Raw genomic sequence first — 17120 nt, forward strand, 5'->3', positions numbered from 1 at the left:
ATTTTTTTTCAACGAAGCCAATTTTAAAACATGTTTTAAAGCATGTTGTGCTGATTTTTTTCAGCACAAAGACACACAGGCAATCTTTTTAGGTGCTGAGCAAGCCTCCCCAAGCCTCTTCAGAGCCAGCCAATCAGCTGTTAGGCAGGGAGAGGAGGGGGCAGGAGCGGAGGAGGGGAGCACAAAATGGCTGCCAGGCTCCCTTCTGGGTGTCGGCTTTTATCTGTTTGCTGCTCTTTTTCCTGCAGTTCAGGGGCTACCAAGGCCTTGTAAGTGACTTTCTTTTATTTATTTTTAAGTTTCTGACCTTTTTTCCCCCTCCAGAAGCCTGTAAGGGGAGGGAGGGGCACTTTTTCCCTGTTCGTAACTCGAGGGAAGTTTGTATGTTGAGTATGTAATTTCCTATCGGGCGGGTTCGTAAGTCGAAAAGTTCGTATGTAGAACCGTTCGTAGTCGAGACCCCACTGTACTGTATGTTGTAGGCAAGGTATGGGTTGATCACATAAAGATAAACAAGTATGACTATCTCAAGCCTGTTCACAATCTGCTGGTCATTGCATCTTAACCAAACCAGTACCTATCAGAAAGAATTTTAAAAGTACTTATTTCAGTGAGTTTTTATAACCTAAAAGGAATTTTATTAATAAAGATTAATTTAAGAAGAAACAGTTCTTACTTTTTGCACATGACACAGAGCTTCTTTGGAGCTGGCTTATGTGAGAATGATGAAAGGCAGGTAGTGGAACAAAAGAGGTGAACAGATCCTTTCCGTTGATATGCAGTCTGGCCCTTCTGCAAAGGTTTTTTGCAATTAGCACATGTGACTTTGACCTGCTTTGAAGGTTGCTGTTGAGCAGGAGGCTGGAAGACTTGTTTAGGAAGGGATGCTACCGGAGACAGAGAATCCACACCTGGTTGTTTCTGATTCCTTGGAAATGAAGCTGACTGAGATATCCAAGAATCTTGAAGAGACAAAATGAGGCACATTAATAATTGTCCCTCAATTTATAGTGTTTACAAGATCAAGAAGAGATCTAAAATTAATTACAATGTATGATAACTTGTGTAATGATTCCTATATACAGTACATTCTGAACTGCAATATATTATCCACTGAAATGTGAAAAGAATCTTGTTAAGCTGTTCAACCTCTTCCGCCTTTCACTTCTGAGAGTGTTGAAAAATCTGAATATTAAACATCTTATTAATGATTTTAATTTACTTTTATTAATAAAATGTATTAATAAAATGTTAGAAGGTAGCATTAAAAACACAACAACCAAGCATGGTATAGTTGTTGGAGCGTTATAATATGGCTCTACTGAATTTTCCACTTGGCCATGAAGCTTGTTGGGTGACCTTGGGCCAATCATGGTCTCTCAGTCTGACTTAGCTCACAGGTTTGTTGTGAGGATAAAATGGAGAAAAGCCTTGAAAAATAAATATTTTAATGGTTTTACATTCAGCCTTGATTCTCCAAACATTGTTTAAGGAATTCAAGACAAGAATTTGAGAAAACTTGGCTACTTCCTCATTAAATTAAATTAAACAAATATAGAGAATTCAGAGGTGCAGATATACAATTTATTTTAAACAAACTAAGACTGCAATCCAAACTCAAATATATGTCAGATGTAGAGGGTTTGGAATGGGCCAGTAGTATTCTGTGCTAGCACAATGGCCCTTGTATTGGCACAACCCCTTCTCATTAGTTGACCTCAGATCTGCTAGGAGAACAGGATCTGCCAACACAATGAGTGCTGAATGAGATCAGCTGACGGTAGAGCCAAGAAAAGAAAAAAGGGCAGTGCAGGACAAACTGAGTTATGCCAGATCCAAACCCCTCTCAGCCCAAACCCATAACCATTATGCTAATACAAAAGTTAGCTAGGGTCAAAGGTAGTCGTAAGTAATTTCCAACATCCTTAGGATAGGAGAGGCTTGAATTTAGCCCACCATCAGCTGGCTCAGTGTCAGTTTAGCCTGCCTTCAGTTATCTTTATTAATTAGGACTGCATCCCAAGAATGCATTCCTGACAGTCATTTGCTTGGTTTTATCATTGTGTAGTTTAGTTTCGATCTTGCAACTTCTGGGCTGCAAGGTTGAAAGATCAGCACTTTGAATCCACATGGCGGAGTGAGCTCCTGTCGCTTGTCCCAGCTCCTACCAATCTAGCAGTTTGAAAGCATGTAAAAATGTGAGTAGATAAACAGGTACCACCTTGGTGGGAAGATAACGGTGTTCTGTGTTTAGTCACACTGGCCACGTGACCACAGAAATTGTTTACAGACAAACGCTGGCTCTACAGACTGGAAGCGAAGACGAGCACTACAGTAAGACACGACTGGACATTTGTCAAGGGGAACCTTTATCTTTACCTAGTTTAGCAACTATACACCAAAAGATTCATATCAAGAATTAACAGAAATTGGACAGTCACTTAACCCAATTTATCAGTTTTCACAGGATTCACAAACTGATGATGCAGCAAAATCTAATGCTATACACTAGATGAGAATCATGAATTTGTATTTCACATAGTAGTATCAACATTCAATCTCACAAGATGCAATTTGAACCTCAGATCTGTAGCTACTCAGAAGCAGATTTTCACTTCTATAAGCACACCATGTAGTGTATGAGTTCACAGGAAATTTGGTTCAAACAAAAAAAAAACATTTTAGTGCTTACAGAAAATAGACTGCATCTAGATGACAGCTCAAATTATACAGATTTGCAACTTTACGTCCTCTCATTTCCATATTTATCTTTTAAGCTATTTTATATTGAGAATTCTTTGGATGCTGCTCATATTGTCCAAAGCAATTATCTATTACTGTCATGTGATCTGCATGAAGTATCACAAATACCTGAGCATTCAGTTCAGAGTAAGATTAAACAGCTAACTCACCAATTAAAACTTTCCCAACAAGCCAGAATCAATTCTAGTTTGAATGCACATTGGAATACAATTCCTATTCTAGCTTCAAATGCCAGTTTGCGAACTTGGCATCAAAGCAAACTGATTAGGGTTTAACAACAACAACAAAAAAGAAAGTCATGCCCAAGAAGACACCATAAGCACAAAATCAACTTGGTGCAAGGCAGTTTACAAAATTCATGTACTGCTTTTCTGAAGAAAATGAACACTTCACGAACACTGAAGTGTGAACAAGACAGACCACTCATTATCCAGAACAGAACTACAATTGGCAATTGCCAGACATCTAGCCACAGTTCCATGCTGAAAAAAATGCACCACAGTTAAAAATTGTGAGTAAGACAGACTAAAAATATTTAGGGAGAAAGCCCTTTCATTTAAAAGAAAGGTTTAAGGGTCAAATGAAATCCTCCTATGGCAAGGAAATAAAAACAGATCACTACCACTCAAAACATTAGGCATACTGATGCACCCATCTTGTGTCTTAACTGATTCATGCACTTTAACGTTCACAAGTAAATGCTACAGTAGTGCTGAGGAAGAATGGAAATGAAACACAAGACTCTGACAATATCAATATTTGGAAACAGAGCATTTGTAGCACAACCCTGTCCACAAGTACACAACACTGTGGCATAGCTTCACAAATGATGTACCTTTTGGAGGCAAATTGTCCTAAGTTAAGAAATGACTGTAGGCATTATCAGATGCACACTGAATCATACAACTCAGTATGTAACTGAAAATGTATGCTCTGATTCTTAACTCTGGGTGATTCACCTCTGGAACCTATGCTGTTTGTCCAACACCAGCATTAGGTAAGAGGATATGGGTCTATTTTTAAAAGTTTCATATAGGCCTTCTGAGGAGTAGCCGTTTATGCTCAGACAACAAACAAACAAACAAGTGTTGTGACACCTTAAATTTTAATTCTATATTTTAATGAGAATGTCATCAGAATTTGAGTGAAACTATGACTATCATATTTATACAAGAGACCATGACCAAGTCATACAGGTAACGAACAAAGTGAAAATGGTTCATTAATAAATCACGACTATCACAACATGAGCTAACTGTAAGTCTATAAACCAACAACAGCATTGTTGACTCAAGTGGGCAAACTATAGGAATCAATGTAGGATTTCATGGATTTCACCACCAGAATAAAAAACATAAAATGGGGGTGGGGAGGAAACAACCTGTGGATAGAGTCATTTTATGAATTACTATAGGTCCAAAGGCACCACAACATTATGAAAGAATGAAGCTCAATGTTTAAAACTTGTAAACTGATTTATAACAACATGGAATGTGTTTCCCTCCAGCAGTTCTTGAAATACAGCTTCCAGCATGCTTAACTATAGTTGACACTAGATGCAGTTCAAAGCAGTATGGATAGCACTTCGAACTGTGCCCAGAAACACTTTCCTTTTTATGGGATAAAAATAATTATGCAAGGAACACTCTCCCCACCCCCAGTCATTAGGAAGCAAGAGTTATCAAATTGACATGGATGGTAAACTTCATACATGCATGCAAAGATCTTTGTTATGAAAAGTGAGTAACACTAAGGTGTTAAATTTAGCAATCTTATTCCAGTCAATAATAGAAATATACATAATAAAAAATTTAAATAATCACAAGCAGTATAACACAGAGAATAATATTCAACATTGACCAACAACTGTCCAGTCCTGTCAGAGTAACCATATTCTTCTGTTATATGCCCTCTAACTACCTGAGCTTCACAGCAAGGCCATTCAACTACCATTTCTCCCCAAAAATAAGACAGAGTCTTATATTAACTTTTGCTCCAAAAACGCATTAGGGCTTATTTTCAGAGGATGTTTTATTTTTTTATGTACAGTTGGACCCTCTACTTAAGGAATTAATTCGTATTGGAACGGTGGCTGCAGGTCGAAAAGTCTGTAGGTCGAGTCTCCATTGACAATGCATTGAAAACTGATTAATGCTGTAACCAGCCGTTTTTGTTCCATTTTTGTTCCATTTTGGTTTTTTTCTGGTCTGTAGGTCGATTCTCAGGCTGCAAGTCGAACATAAATTTTGCAGCCAGAGAAGTCTATAACTCGAAATGTCTGTAAGCCGAGCCATCTGTAAGTCGAGGGTCCACTGTACAACAATCTACATTTATTCAAATACAGCCAGGTCATCTTCTTCTGCTTGCTGCACAATGGTGGAGGGCAGGGTTTCACTTAACTAGGGCTTATTTTTGGGGTAGATCTTATATTATGAGCATCCTGAAAAATCATACTAGGGCTTATTTTCAGGTTAGGCCTTATTTTCGGGAAAACAGGGTACTAAATGTTATGAAAGCCGGCTGGATAGTTCAGTGATTTGGGTACCTCCTGCAGAGCCAAAGGTTGGGAGTTCAAGTCCCATGTACAGTTTCTGGGAGAAGAACCAGCCTATGTAGCCTTGGGCAAGCTGGAAAGTCCCCAGATAACGTCTAGAAGAAGGGAATGGTGAACCACTTCTGAGTATTTTCTACCTGGAAAACCCTGGAAAAGATCACTGTAAGTTAGAATCAACTTGATGGCATGTCATGGCTAATTATCATCATCATGAAACAAGACAAGGATATTTGTGTTGGATCTTGTGGAGTAGAATGATAGTGTGGTAACTGTCAATGCTTTGTGGGGGCTTTTTAAAAGCTACAACATAACCTTTTTTATTCATTAAGAAGCCTCAAACTAGTGGATTTATTTCAACACGAAATGCTGTGAATGGAAATCCACAGGACTTCACACTAGAGTAAATCTGTTGGTGCTTAGGGTGCTACAATAAACATTTTTGTTTTTATTCTACATGGGGGGGGGGAATTAACAAGCCCCAATGAGTTCAATAAGCCATATCGATCAAATAAATAATCTTGTTTATCGTCCAAAATACATTAGTTTTTTCACCTTGGTCTCCAACATGATGTAGTTCTATAATGCAAAAGGCATGTGGCCTGCATAATCAAAGGTTATGAAAAACAGTCACTACAAAAATTCCATTCAGTTGCACATTAATGTGCCTTGACATTTATAGCAACCAGTTATTATACTACATTTGTTCATTAAACAATTTACAATGTGTGTGAAATTACATAAGATGAAATAATTCCACACTGATTTAGAAAGCAGGACTCCCTATTCCTTTCAAAGGTAATCTGGAATTTAACTGGCAAAATCTGCAATGTCTGTTGCTGTTCTAATATGCCATCAAGTCACTTCCAATTTAGTATTAGTGACCTCTAAAATATCTTACTGTTAACAGCCCTGCAACTCTTAGAGGTAATACACAAGGATGCAACATACCAGGATTGTGATGTGTCGCAGATTCTCCATTCTGAAAGACATCGCCAGCTACGTTCATTCTACCAGGATTGAAAGGTCCTATACCAGTCTTGGTCTGTGAAGTTAAAGATGGGGTGTATGTTTGTATATTAACACCAAAATTACTTGACTGCGGTCCATTAGATACATCTCCCAAGTTGGTATTCTGTAGTGATGTGACATGCGTAATCATTAAGTTCATGTCTCTCCCTTCAGTATTTTCTAAACGGCCAACACTCACAGAGCTCATACCTCTTTCTAATGTAGTAACATTAGCAATCTGAATTTCAGAGTCTGGTTCTGTGGTTATACCACTATTACCAACTCCTGCATTTACCTTACTTCTTGAAAAACTGGGTGTTGAAAATTCCATCTCATTGGCTCTGTTTTTACATTCTGGAAATCTTCGTTCATTGAAACTGGAATCATTTCTCTCTTGCATCTGATTTGTTTCAGTATCTTCTTCATCATCAATAATAATAGTCTCAGTTATACTTCCCTTTTGAGAACTCAGGTCTTTCATCGGAGTCACTACTTTAGGGTCATTTCCATGACGCTCTTCATTACTAGATGAATTAAAAACAACATTTCTATGATCCGTTACCAATGGTGTAGAAATCTGTGGAGGCTGCACAGGTTCAACAAATACAACATCATCATCATCTTCTATGGAAGTACTCGGGAATTTAGACCTAGAGACCAGAGAATTAGATGGACCTCCAAAAGAGCTTCCTACATTGGCTAGGCCAGTTGCCATTGTGGTAGGCTCCAACAACCCAGGCGACCGTTCAGACAGCACCAGTTTTCAGACACCTCAGGCACCTTCCAGAAAAACTGTTATAAAGGAAAAAAAAATACTTTTACAATATAATTTCCTACTTGTGGCTTTAGCTATTTTAAAAAACGACTATTCAATACTAGCATACTTCTACTTTTCTATCTGTCTTCTTCTAATTCATACAGATGTTAAAATAGCCTCCACAGAACAAAATCCAGAGACACATCACAGGCCCTAGGCCAAGGCATCAAACAGGATTCTCTCAGCACAATCTTCTGGGTGTGCCCATTTAGAAAGGACCAAAACTACTGCAAGTCTGTACCTCTAAGTGCTATCCTAGTGAGATGACCCAGAAGGATACTATCACTTGATGGTAGTCAAAGCAGCTGAGATGTCCAGCAGCTTTGTTTCTTATTAAATTAGCTGACAAACTTTTTAAAAAAACCTCAGTGTTTAATCATATACTGAGTACAAAATATCATTATATTTGTATAAGCAGTGATGTTTTCTGAGCACCTGGTAAAAAAGGACTACTTTGGAGACTGAAACACTAATAAAGCAAAATTAAAGTCATATAGCATCAAAAATCTACAGAATTGTTTACTCATGGGCTGCAGTGATTAAAATGAAGTACTGCAGTGAAGATTTTGCTCACAACCCGAGTTCAATTTCAGTCTTCGTGCACAAGAATTCTGCCTCAGTTCTTTTGCTCACACTGTTTAACAAAGCAAGAGCATTCCCTCTGTTACAGGGAATATTCTCTCAGATATTAGTGTTGGGGGGGGGGAATTTCTAGCAGCACAAATTGTACTGATAGTCAATACAATTCTTTTGGCATGAGGAGCCTCGTGATGCAGTGGGTAAACTGCAGTACTGCAGCCAAAAACTGCTCACAACCCAGGTTTAATCCCAGGTAACCAGCTCAAGATTCACTCAGCCTTCCATCCTTTCAAGGTCGGCGAATTGAGTATCCAGCTTGTGGAGAGGAGGAATGTGTAGCTGCATAATTAAATTACAAAGTGCCCAGAAAGAGGTTTAACCACTATGGGGCGGGATATAAGCAGCACTCTTTGCTTTACTCAAAAAATGAATCTCTGTTTGAATCTCTTTACTCAAAAAATGAATCTCTGTTTGAACCGGAAGCAATACTTCTGGCTCAAACAGATAACCTTTTTATTACGACTTAAGTCTTGTGGAATCAATGGCTGAAATACTGTCGCAGTTATGCAAATGGGAAGCAAATGGCGTTAACATTCACTCATGTTCATTCAGCAATTAGTCACTGCTGTGATTCCTGGGGGACGTACAACCCTGCTGGCTTGGTGCATGCATGCTGAAGAAAGTAAAGATTATTTTATTTGCCAGCTGGAAGTGAGTGAATGCTATGCCATTTGCCTTCCACCTGGGTAAAAAAAGAACAGGAATTCAGCCAATTAATCTTATTTTAATGCAACAACATTCAGGGCTGCAGCTCTGACCAATCCTGAACCTACACTAAAGCAATTCTGTGACTTTCACTATGACGGAAGATAGAGCCAAGTCTTTGCCAATTGTTGTCTCTCCTCAAGCTGTTCATAATTTTATAAGCTACACGGTCCTGCCTCGTTCCATCACCGCTGTTACAAAAAGAAGGGGGGGAACCACATTAGGGGGAAAATGTATTAGGGAAAGTATCAATCCCTTGAATTTCTGGCTATTATTTTCAAAATTATCATTTGGGCTTTCAAAAAAGAAATTATTAAGAACAACCAACAAAAACTACTTATAATGCTCTAGATATGAAAAAATGAAAGTTTGATAATGACATATGATACTGACTAATATATTTTTATGCCTAAACTAACACTGAGTTAGTTTGTTTTGGCTAACTTTCCTCCATACACATTTCCACACTCAAGAATGCATTTTCCTATGTGGTTAAAGTGAATTCAGATTCCAATGACTTATATATTTTTTGTCCCACTGTGTAGCATCCATCATTTTATAGTCAATTAACTCAATCTGGGGAAAATCCTTTGGAATGCTTCACAGTATATTTGAGATTTTTCTCTCCTAAACAGTACTTCTGAAAAGAATTGTGATCCAAACACTTACTCATTCAGGAACATGCACCAATCTGTTCAGAGGATGCGCCAATGTCTTATTTGTGCTGGTACCTTGGCTTATTTCTCCAGAGGCAATGGAGATCTTTGGTGGAAAATCTGTATCCTGAAACAGATAGAATTCATTTTAGGGGGGGGGGGGACAGTATTTTAGCCCTGAGCCCAAATGCCATCTAACCAAGGAATTTAACATTCAGATATTTCCAGTTGGGAAATAACTGCAGAATCAAAGATCTAAAAATAAAATACTTTGATAGGCAAATCTATAAACCACCATTATGAGTCCTTGCAAATGATTTGTTAAAGCAAGAATCAGATTTTCTTAAGAATCTACCAGCAAATAAGGGCATACCAAGATAATATTTCTAACAAAAGTAAGGTATTATTTTATTTACTAAATGTATAAGTGTATGTTCCGTAGCAAGAGATGTTTGAATGGTATGTGATAATTTAAAACAGCCAAATATAGAAGTTGTAATGGGATAAATTTGTCAGTCAGGAAATGCTTGTCTGAACGAAATGTATTCAACAACAGCAAGAGATACAGAGGTTGGATGCATACCTAATGTAAACTTGGAAGGCTATTAATCAGAGAAGGAACAAATACACTGAAGAAGAACAAAGGCCACTGGAGTGTCCCCAAGCAGCCCTATGCAGTCATTAGTACTGCCTTTTCAGAAGACCTCAGCAACCAACCAAGACAATAAGGAAGAAACACGCGCTCAGTTAGTTGTCTGTCTGTAGTTTGTTTTTAGGGCTTTGTACTCTGGCAATAGAATTTCAAGCCTGTCCTGGTAGCAAACAGCCAGCAGTGCAGAGCTTCTAGTAACAATGTTAGGCAGATGCCAAAAATGGGCACCTGCATTCCATACTAGCCGTACTAGACCAGTTTCAAAAGTAGCCCAACACATATCATACTGCAATGCATTTACTAACACTGTGCCCAAGCCTAACCTGTGCAGGACCAACCAAACCTGGTGTACCAGACAATCAAGAGCACTCCAAATTAGAAAGGTCACTTAGGATTCTGAGAGATATAAATCTAAAGTGTTCTGCAATTTATGCAGCCTGCAGCAACTTCCTCTTTAACAAGGGTAACAAACCAATCTCCCAGACATGGAAATCACATGCCTTAAGTAAGATTGCATTTCAATTTACAACCACTCACCCAATTCATGAGGGTCATATACACCCATACTTTACTTAGATGTTATACAGAGGCAGACCCCACAATTACCCCTAAAAGCTTCATATAATACATGACATGGGGGACAAGGCAGTAGCATGTGGGAACCCGAAGTTGAAAAGCCAAAAAGTTGCATAGTAGTGTTATTTTCTACAGCTAGCTCTGTGAGCTAGAATACAACCACTGAAACAACACTTTAACAGAAGGATGATGCAGTCAATAACAATATAAATTCGTGAGGGTCATATACACACAAGTCTACCCTGAGATCTCATCCCATTCAATGTGTTTATAACCTCCAAATCACTTCAAATAGTTCAATGATGTTATAAACTAGCCCATATCATTAAGCAACAGCCCATTTACTATAATACCAATTAACATGAACAATGTATACATGAGTGGTACCGTTGGCTACTGAACTAGACTTAAGCAGAATACCAACCACTGTAGCCTGAAGAGCTCTTCAGCTTACAATGCCTTGTGTCCTCTTCCCCAAAGCCATTCCAAAGAGAGACCCTTCCCTCTGAAGATCTAGCAACCAAGCTACAGTCAGTTTGTTCTCTGTGAACATACAGAACAGTCTGTAAAATGAAAGGAGCAAGAAGTAGTGTGTAGTTGCCCAGGTTGGCAGCAAGACCCATTGCCATGGGCACCAATGTTGTGATAATGGCAGTGTTTCTTATCCTGCATATTCATGTGAATGTTGGATTTGAGAGGAAGGAGGACTTAATTAAAACCAAAATATGCTGATATTCCTACTACTGTAAATACTTTCCTGCCTTCAGGCAAGTTGGCAGAGCGCAAAGATGATCATCCATCAAGTAGCCTGTCTGCCAGCCAGAGAAAGAGTATCTTATGTTGGCATGTGTTCCCATGTATTTAACATCTGAGCACACAACAGTACGTCTGCCCAACTATGGACCTCTATTTTGCATCTACCCAGAACCACAAGAAGGAAAAAATGGAGAAAAGTGCAGGCATTTGGGTTTATTATTGGAATTATTTACCTGTAACTGCAAAAAGACAGCATTCATAAAACTTAAAATCCTATGCATGTTCAGGAATCAGGTGTACAATGGTTAAAGGACCTTACCCTGGTAAGTCCTGTTAATCATATATCTCTCATTTATCATATTATCACTATTTCTTTATCACTGTATGTATCTAGCAGCATAGCAGAAAGATTTAATGCTTTTAGCAACCCCAGTATTTCGCTTTACGATGAGTTTAGTAGAGCTACATGAGACTGAACATAGTCTTAACAATTTAGCTCACTTCTTGATTTATCTGCCTTTTAAGTCACTTTTTTCTTCGAACTATTTCTAGACTGACAGCATCCTATTTTGAAATAATTTTTAATTTACATCTTTTTTTAAATCATTAATGTTTATCCACCCTGCTTCCCATTTTCTTCAACTTTCTACAATTATGATGCACATGCACATGTCTGCAGCAGAGCTTAACAAGTTGATTTGCTTGCATGCACTTTTAGTTCTTGTGCTTACAACACAACTGTAGTTTACGATTCAGCATGGATTTGATTTAAATTTTTTAAAAACTAGGTTTTCTGACAATTTAAATCAAAAATTTAAATAATGATTTAAGTCAATTTGATTTAAATATATATTTTTATCCACCTTGATTTAGGTTGATCTACAGTGGCTTGCTAATATAAATAATATTGTTTGATTTTAAAAAAGTAGACCCTTCTGTTTTGTTTTATAAGGGGCAGGCCATACTATTTTAAACATAATGACAAAGCAAATTGGTAATTTTATGACATAGGCTATATCCAGACGAAAGGCTGTGAAGAAATGGTACAACTGCACGTATCAGTTGAATCCAATACAATCTTGTGGTCAAAGATTACAACTACTGCTGAGAATAATTCAGACCATATACAAGTTTTACCCAAATCACAGATGTTTATAAGACACATTTTATATTTTCAACAAAGGGGACTGATTGTTAGTGATGTAATGGATAAAATGAAATGTAGAACATGGCCAGGTCTCCAAATCCCAACCCCTGCCCCTCTCCATTGGCCATAGAGGACCATGGGCCTCAAGACTTTTCTCACAATGTAATTCCAAGCACTTTACATCACATTCAATTATTTCCATTACTTATATTCCAGCCATTGGTCATCTACTCCAAACGGCCACAGGTATCTAATAGAGATATCATCATGTACTACCAAAGCCTTTCAAATTTTAACAAACTCTTGTGGCACATTTCATATTACATGCCATCAACTCAAGTTTCAATTTATGGTGACCCTGGGTGAATTTATTTTATTTATTTATTTATTAGATTTCTATCCTGCTCTTTTAGACAATGTCTACTAATTTTCAAGGCATTTAAGATATATAAGGAATGAATTTACCACTGCCACGGGTCAGCAAGGATTTAAACCCAGGTTTCCTAACTCCTAGTCAGATATTCTAATCACTACACTATACTGGCACATCAGAGACAAAAAATGACATAACCTTTGGTATACTTCAGTTCATTCATGAGATGAATTAAATATTACTGTACTCCAAATTGCAATATCTATTTTGTGGATGAGTAAAGTGCTGAGATCAGAAGGCACTGGAGTGCAGAAAGTACAGCAACAAAGCAGAGTTAATGTAACACAAACTAGTACTAGTAAGCTAACTAACATATGATGTGTGATTAAAACTCAATCACAATTCAAGATACAGTGACGCCTCTTAAGACAAAAATAACTCGTTCTGCAAGTCGTTTCGTATTGCAAAAATTTCGTCTTGCAAAGTGCGGTTTCCCATAGGAATGCACTGAAATTTAATTAATGCGTCCCTATTTGTCTTGCGAAGCACAGCCATAGAAAAATTGTCTTGCGAGTCACCAAAAATCGCAAAATGCTTTCGTCTTGCAAGTTTTTCATTGCGGGAGGCATTCGTCTTGCGATGCATCACTGTAATTGAAGACTGCAGAAACTAAAACTGGAAACCTCTGCATAAAAATCGTATGTGTGTTGATGGGATATGACTCCTATTCCAAACTCTTTGGAGAAGCAGATTAAAATATAGTAAATACCAGAATTAACCAGCTAAATTTATTCAGCTATTTACTGATAGAAAACACAACAATGGGCTGATTTGTTCATCTTTCAAGTGCCTTCCAAACATCAGAAGAGAAAGTCTGATTATTAACTACCTCTGGTATCACAGTAATCCCAGTTGCCTATTTCAAACATAATTAATAATTATGTGCCATCAAGTCAATTCTGACTTACGCCAAACCTTGAGTTTCTCAGGTATAAAATACTCAGAAGTGGTTTACCAATCTCTTCTAGTGGGACTCTCTGGGACTGGTTAGCTTGCCCACGGCTACACAAGCTGCTGCTTCTCCCAGGAGGCACAGTGGATAATCACACACTGAAATGATAGCTTCAAAACTAGGAACTCTAACTCATCAAACTATCAATCCAGATTTTCCCCCTGAAATAGTGCTATTTATTTATTTATTTATTTGACTGACTAATTTTTATACTGTCCGTCTGACTGCCAAGGCCACTCTGGGTTGTTTACAAAATAGGATAAAACAGTAATGTATCAATACTTTGTTTATATTTATTTATTTAACTTATATGCCACCCATCTAGAACAAGGATAATCAACAACGACCAAACAATTTTTAAAATTAATCTAATAATGTAAATGGCAAAACATATTGAAATACTCTTTTTCAGTAGGCATGACTTCCAGGAAAACAGATGAACTACATAGTAATTTATTTTTTACTTAGAAAATGTCTTGATGACAGTTCTATCAAGGGAGAATCACTGTGAACTAGAAATGGGCACGAATCACTGCTTCAGCGATTCAGCCTTTGGACAATGAAGTGTCTGGCAGTTTCTAGTCCCACCTCCTCTGAGTGGGTTCTCACCGGAGGAAGCGTGGCTTAGAACCACCACATACTTGTTCATCCAAAGGGCAAACTGCACGAACTGCCAAGCCAGCGGTTTGTGCCCATATCTACTGTGACCTCATCATTCATGCAATCTTTTAGAAACAGTACTGTAAGAAAACAAGACCATTGGAAGATCTAGAGTCTCTTTCTGAGATGCATGTAAGAAATGCATGGACATTTCTACATTCATGCATTCACTTCTTACAGCTTGTATGTAACCCCAGAAGCAGACCATGTTAACAATTACGCTCTGGACTCGGTCTACAGTTTGAATTCCACGTCAGCCACGGTGTTCACTGGGTGATCTTGAGATAATCAGGGTCTCTCACCATAACCTATTTCAGAGTTGTTGTGAGGAGAAAATTGGGAGGAAAACATACATGCCTGCTTAAGCTTCTTGGAGGGAAGCCCAGGCAGAAATCTAACAATTAAATACTGTATAGCACTAAATCTGAGCAATGGAAGAAAAGATTTCCCAATATCTAGTTTATGATACACAAAGAGTTATGCACTCCTTAGCATTCATCTTGTTCCAGGTATGCATGAAATGTCATCCATCTAATCATCTTTTATAGCCAAACGTATATCCCTACAAACTCATTCAACCTCAGATCTTTCTGTAATTCTACTGAAATCAAATGGAGCAAGGTTAGGTTACAGGACACTTATAGCGCAATGTTATACAGGTCTATCCATAAATCCAGCTAGTTCAATGGGAGTGAATGTAAGTCGACTCCTAAATAAGTGGATGTCAGGCTACAGCCCTATATGTCTAAGACTCATACATTTCATCTATATGAAACTTAGGACAAGCTTTCAAAAGCCAATGACTGGCTTAACTGCATCAATTCTTGCCAAAATAGCTGCACCTGAAAATAGTTCTGTCCAACTTTAGCCTTCCAGATATTGTTAGATTGCAACTCACAGACAACCATGCCAGCTCAGCTGGGGAGGGATTGCAACTCAATAACCTCTGGAAGGCCACAGTTGCCCACTTATGCTTTAGTTAGTGCAATGTCCCTGGAGTAAAGATGCTTGCAACTTCCATATGGTAACGCTATGTCACACAGCTATTCTTCTATACAGTGGGGTCTTGACTTGCGAATGGCTTGACATGCGAACTTTTTGAGTTACGTACTTCTCCGTCCGCAAAAATCCATTTTGACTTGCGAACGGAGAATTGATGTACGAGCCAAGAAGTGGGGGGGGGGGGAAGGGGCGGGAGAGGCGGGGAAACTGTCGTTCGTCCATTGGCCAGGGCAGTGCCTACTGCTCCTGTGGCTGCGGCTGTTCCTGCCTGTGCTCTGGCTGGTGGTGCCGCTGTGTCTGCAGGCGGCTGCCTCCGGGCGGGCAACTCGGAGCCCGGGCAGGGAAGCCGGTGCACGGCGCCGCCGCGTGGTCCTCCTCCACGTCTCCCGCGGCTGCCGCCGCCGCCACCAGCATGCCAACCATCAAGCGGGAGCAGCCGGACCGGGAGGAGCTGGGGTGGAGGGAGGACATGGAGGTGCAGGAGCAGCTCCCTCCCCCGCCTCTGGCTGCTCGGCCCGTCCCCTGCCCTGAGCTCTTTGGAGCTCGGGGAAAAAAGCCGGGAAGATTGGGGTGGAGGGAGGGTGTGGAGGAGAAGCAACAGCTCCCTCCCCCGCCTCTGGCCGCCGCCATCCCTGTGGTGACCCTGCACCCGCTGGCCTACGAGCAGCTCTTCGCTGCCGCCGCCGCCACGGCTGCCGCTGCCCATCACCCACACCCACACCCGCACGCCTAACTGGACTTCACGCAGCAAACCCCCAGGCCCCCCACTCCCACCCGCACCCTCTCCCGGAGGCCGCCCAACAAGTTCCAGTTTGTCAGCAGCCGGGAGACCACCAAGGACTGGAAGAAGAGCAGCCGGCACAAAGATATGGAGGTGGCGGCGGCGCAAATACGGATCAAATGGTTTTCAATGCATTCCTATGGGAATGCAGATTTTGACCTGCGAACTTTTTGACTTGCGAACCGCCTTCCAATACGGATTAAGTTCGCAAGTCAAGACCCCACTGTATCTAGCAAGTACCAAATCAATCACACCTCAAGTATATACTGGCTCTATACTACAGTGATGCCTCACTTGACGTTAATTCGTTCCAGCAAAATCGCTGTAGAGCGAAAACGTCATCAAGCGAAATAAAAAACCCATTGAAACGCACTGAAAACTGTTCAATGTGTTCCAATGGGCGAAATACCTTCTTGTCCAGTGAAGATCCTCCATACGGCGGCCATTTTCTGGTGCCTGTAATGCAAGGAATCCGTCCCTAACCCAGCGGGGAGCCTTTTCTACACCCAATGATCAATCGGTTCCCGAAACAGGGAACCAATCAACGTTAAGCGAAATTCCACCATCTAAACATTGTTTTGCGATCGCAAAAACTTCAACGTTAAGCGGATTTGACATCAAGTGTGGTAATAGTCCAGTGGGGCACCACTGTACAAATATTACTGGAGACACAAATGTCATGATTTCTTGAACCTTTGTGCTCAGTCTTAAAGTGTGTGTACCACCTGACATCTTTCATTTAAATATTTTTATCTGAAAATATGTTCAAGTGACTTCAATGTAACCTATATATGTACTGAAGTTATGCTTCAATATGATTTATTTCTAAGCAAGTGCATTCAGAACCCCAGCTTAAACCAGTATAACTGGAGAGACACAAAACAGTCCATCCTGCTCCCATGAAGGCTAAAAGGAGGAATAGGACATACTTTTCTATTCAAACCCTATCCCAAAGTCCCCATTCCCTCAACATCTGATATTTTTGTGTTCAGCAGGGAGGTATGAGGAATCCTACTTGA

General features: G+C 39.6%; 1 protein-coding gene across 13 annotated transcripts in view; it reads right to left on the reverse strand.

The window, feature by feature from the left end:
* The window catches only part of ZMYM2 (zinc finger MYM-type containing 2), an 87491-nt gene that overhangs the window by 65018 nt on the left and 5353 nt on the right, over window positions 1–17120 (reverse strand). For 8 of the 13 annotated variants that reach the window (XM_020802042.3, XM_020802038.3, XM_078390056.1 and 5 more), the window contains exons 2-4: window positions 9156–9269; window positions 6266–7117; window positions 677–962 (exon numbers count right to left, since the gene is read on the reverse strand). In XM_020802042.3, coding sequence (XP_020657701.3) covers window positions 677–962; window positions 6266–7040 — 1061 coding nt within the window. In that variant the 5' untranslated portion in view covers window positions 7041–7117; window positions 9156–9269. The remainder of the gene's footprint in view (window positions 1–676; window positions 963–6265; window positions 7118–9155; window positions 9270–17120) is intronic. The other 5 variants (XM_078390058.1, XM_078390054.1, XM_078390057.1 and 2 more) reach the window with 1 other exon arrangement.

The sequence above is a fragment of the Pogona vitticeps genome, chromosome 3 (assembly GCF_051106095.1).
Source record: "Pogona vitticeps strain Pit_001003342236 chromosome 3, PviZW2.1, whole genome shotgun sequence".
Taxonomy (NCBI): Eukaryota; Metazoa; Chordata; class Lepidosauria; order Squamata; family Agamidae; genus Pogona; species Pogona vitticeps.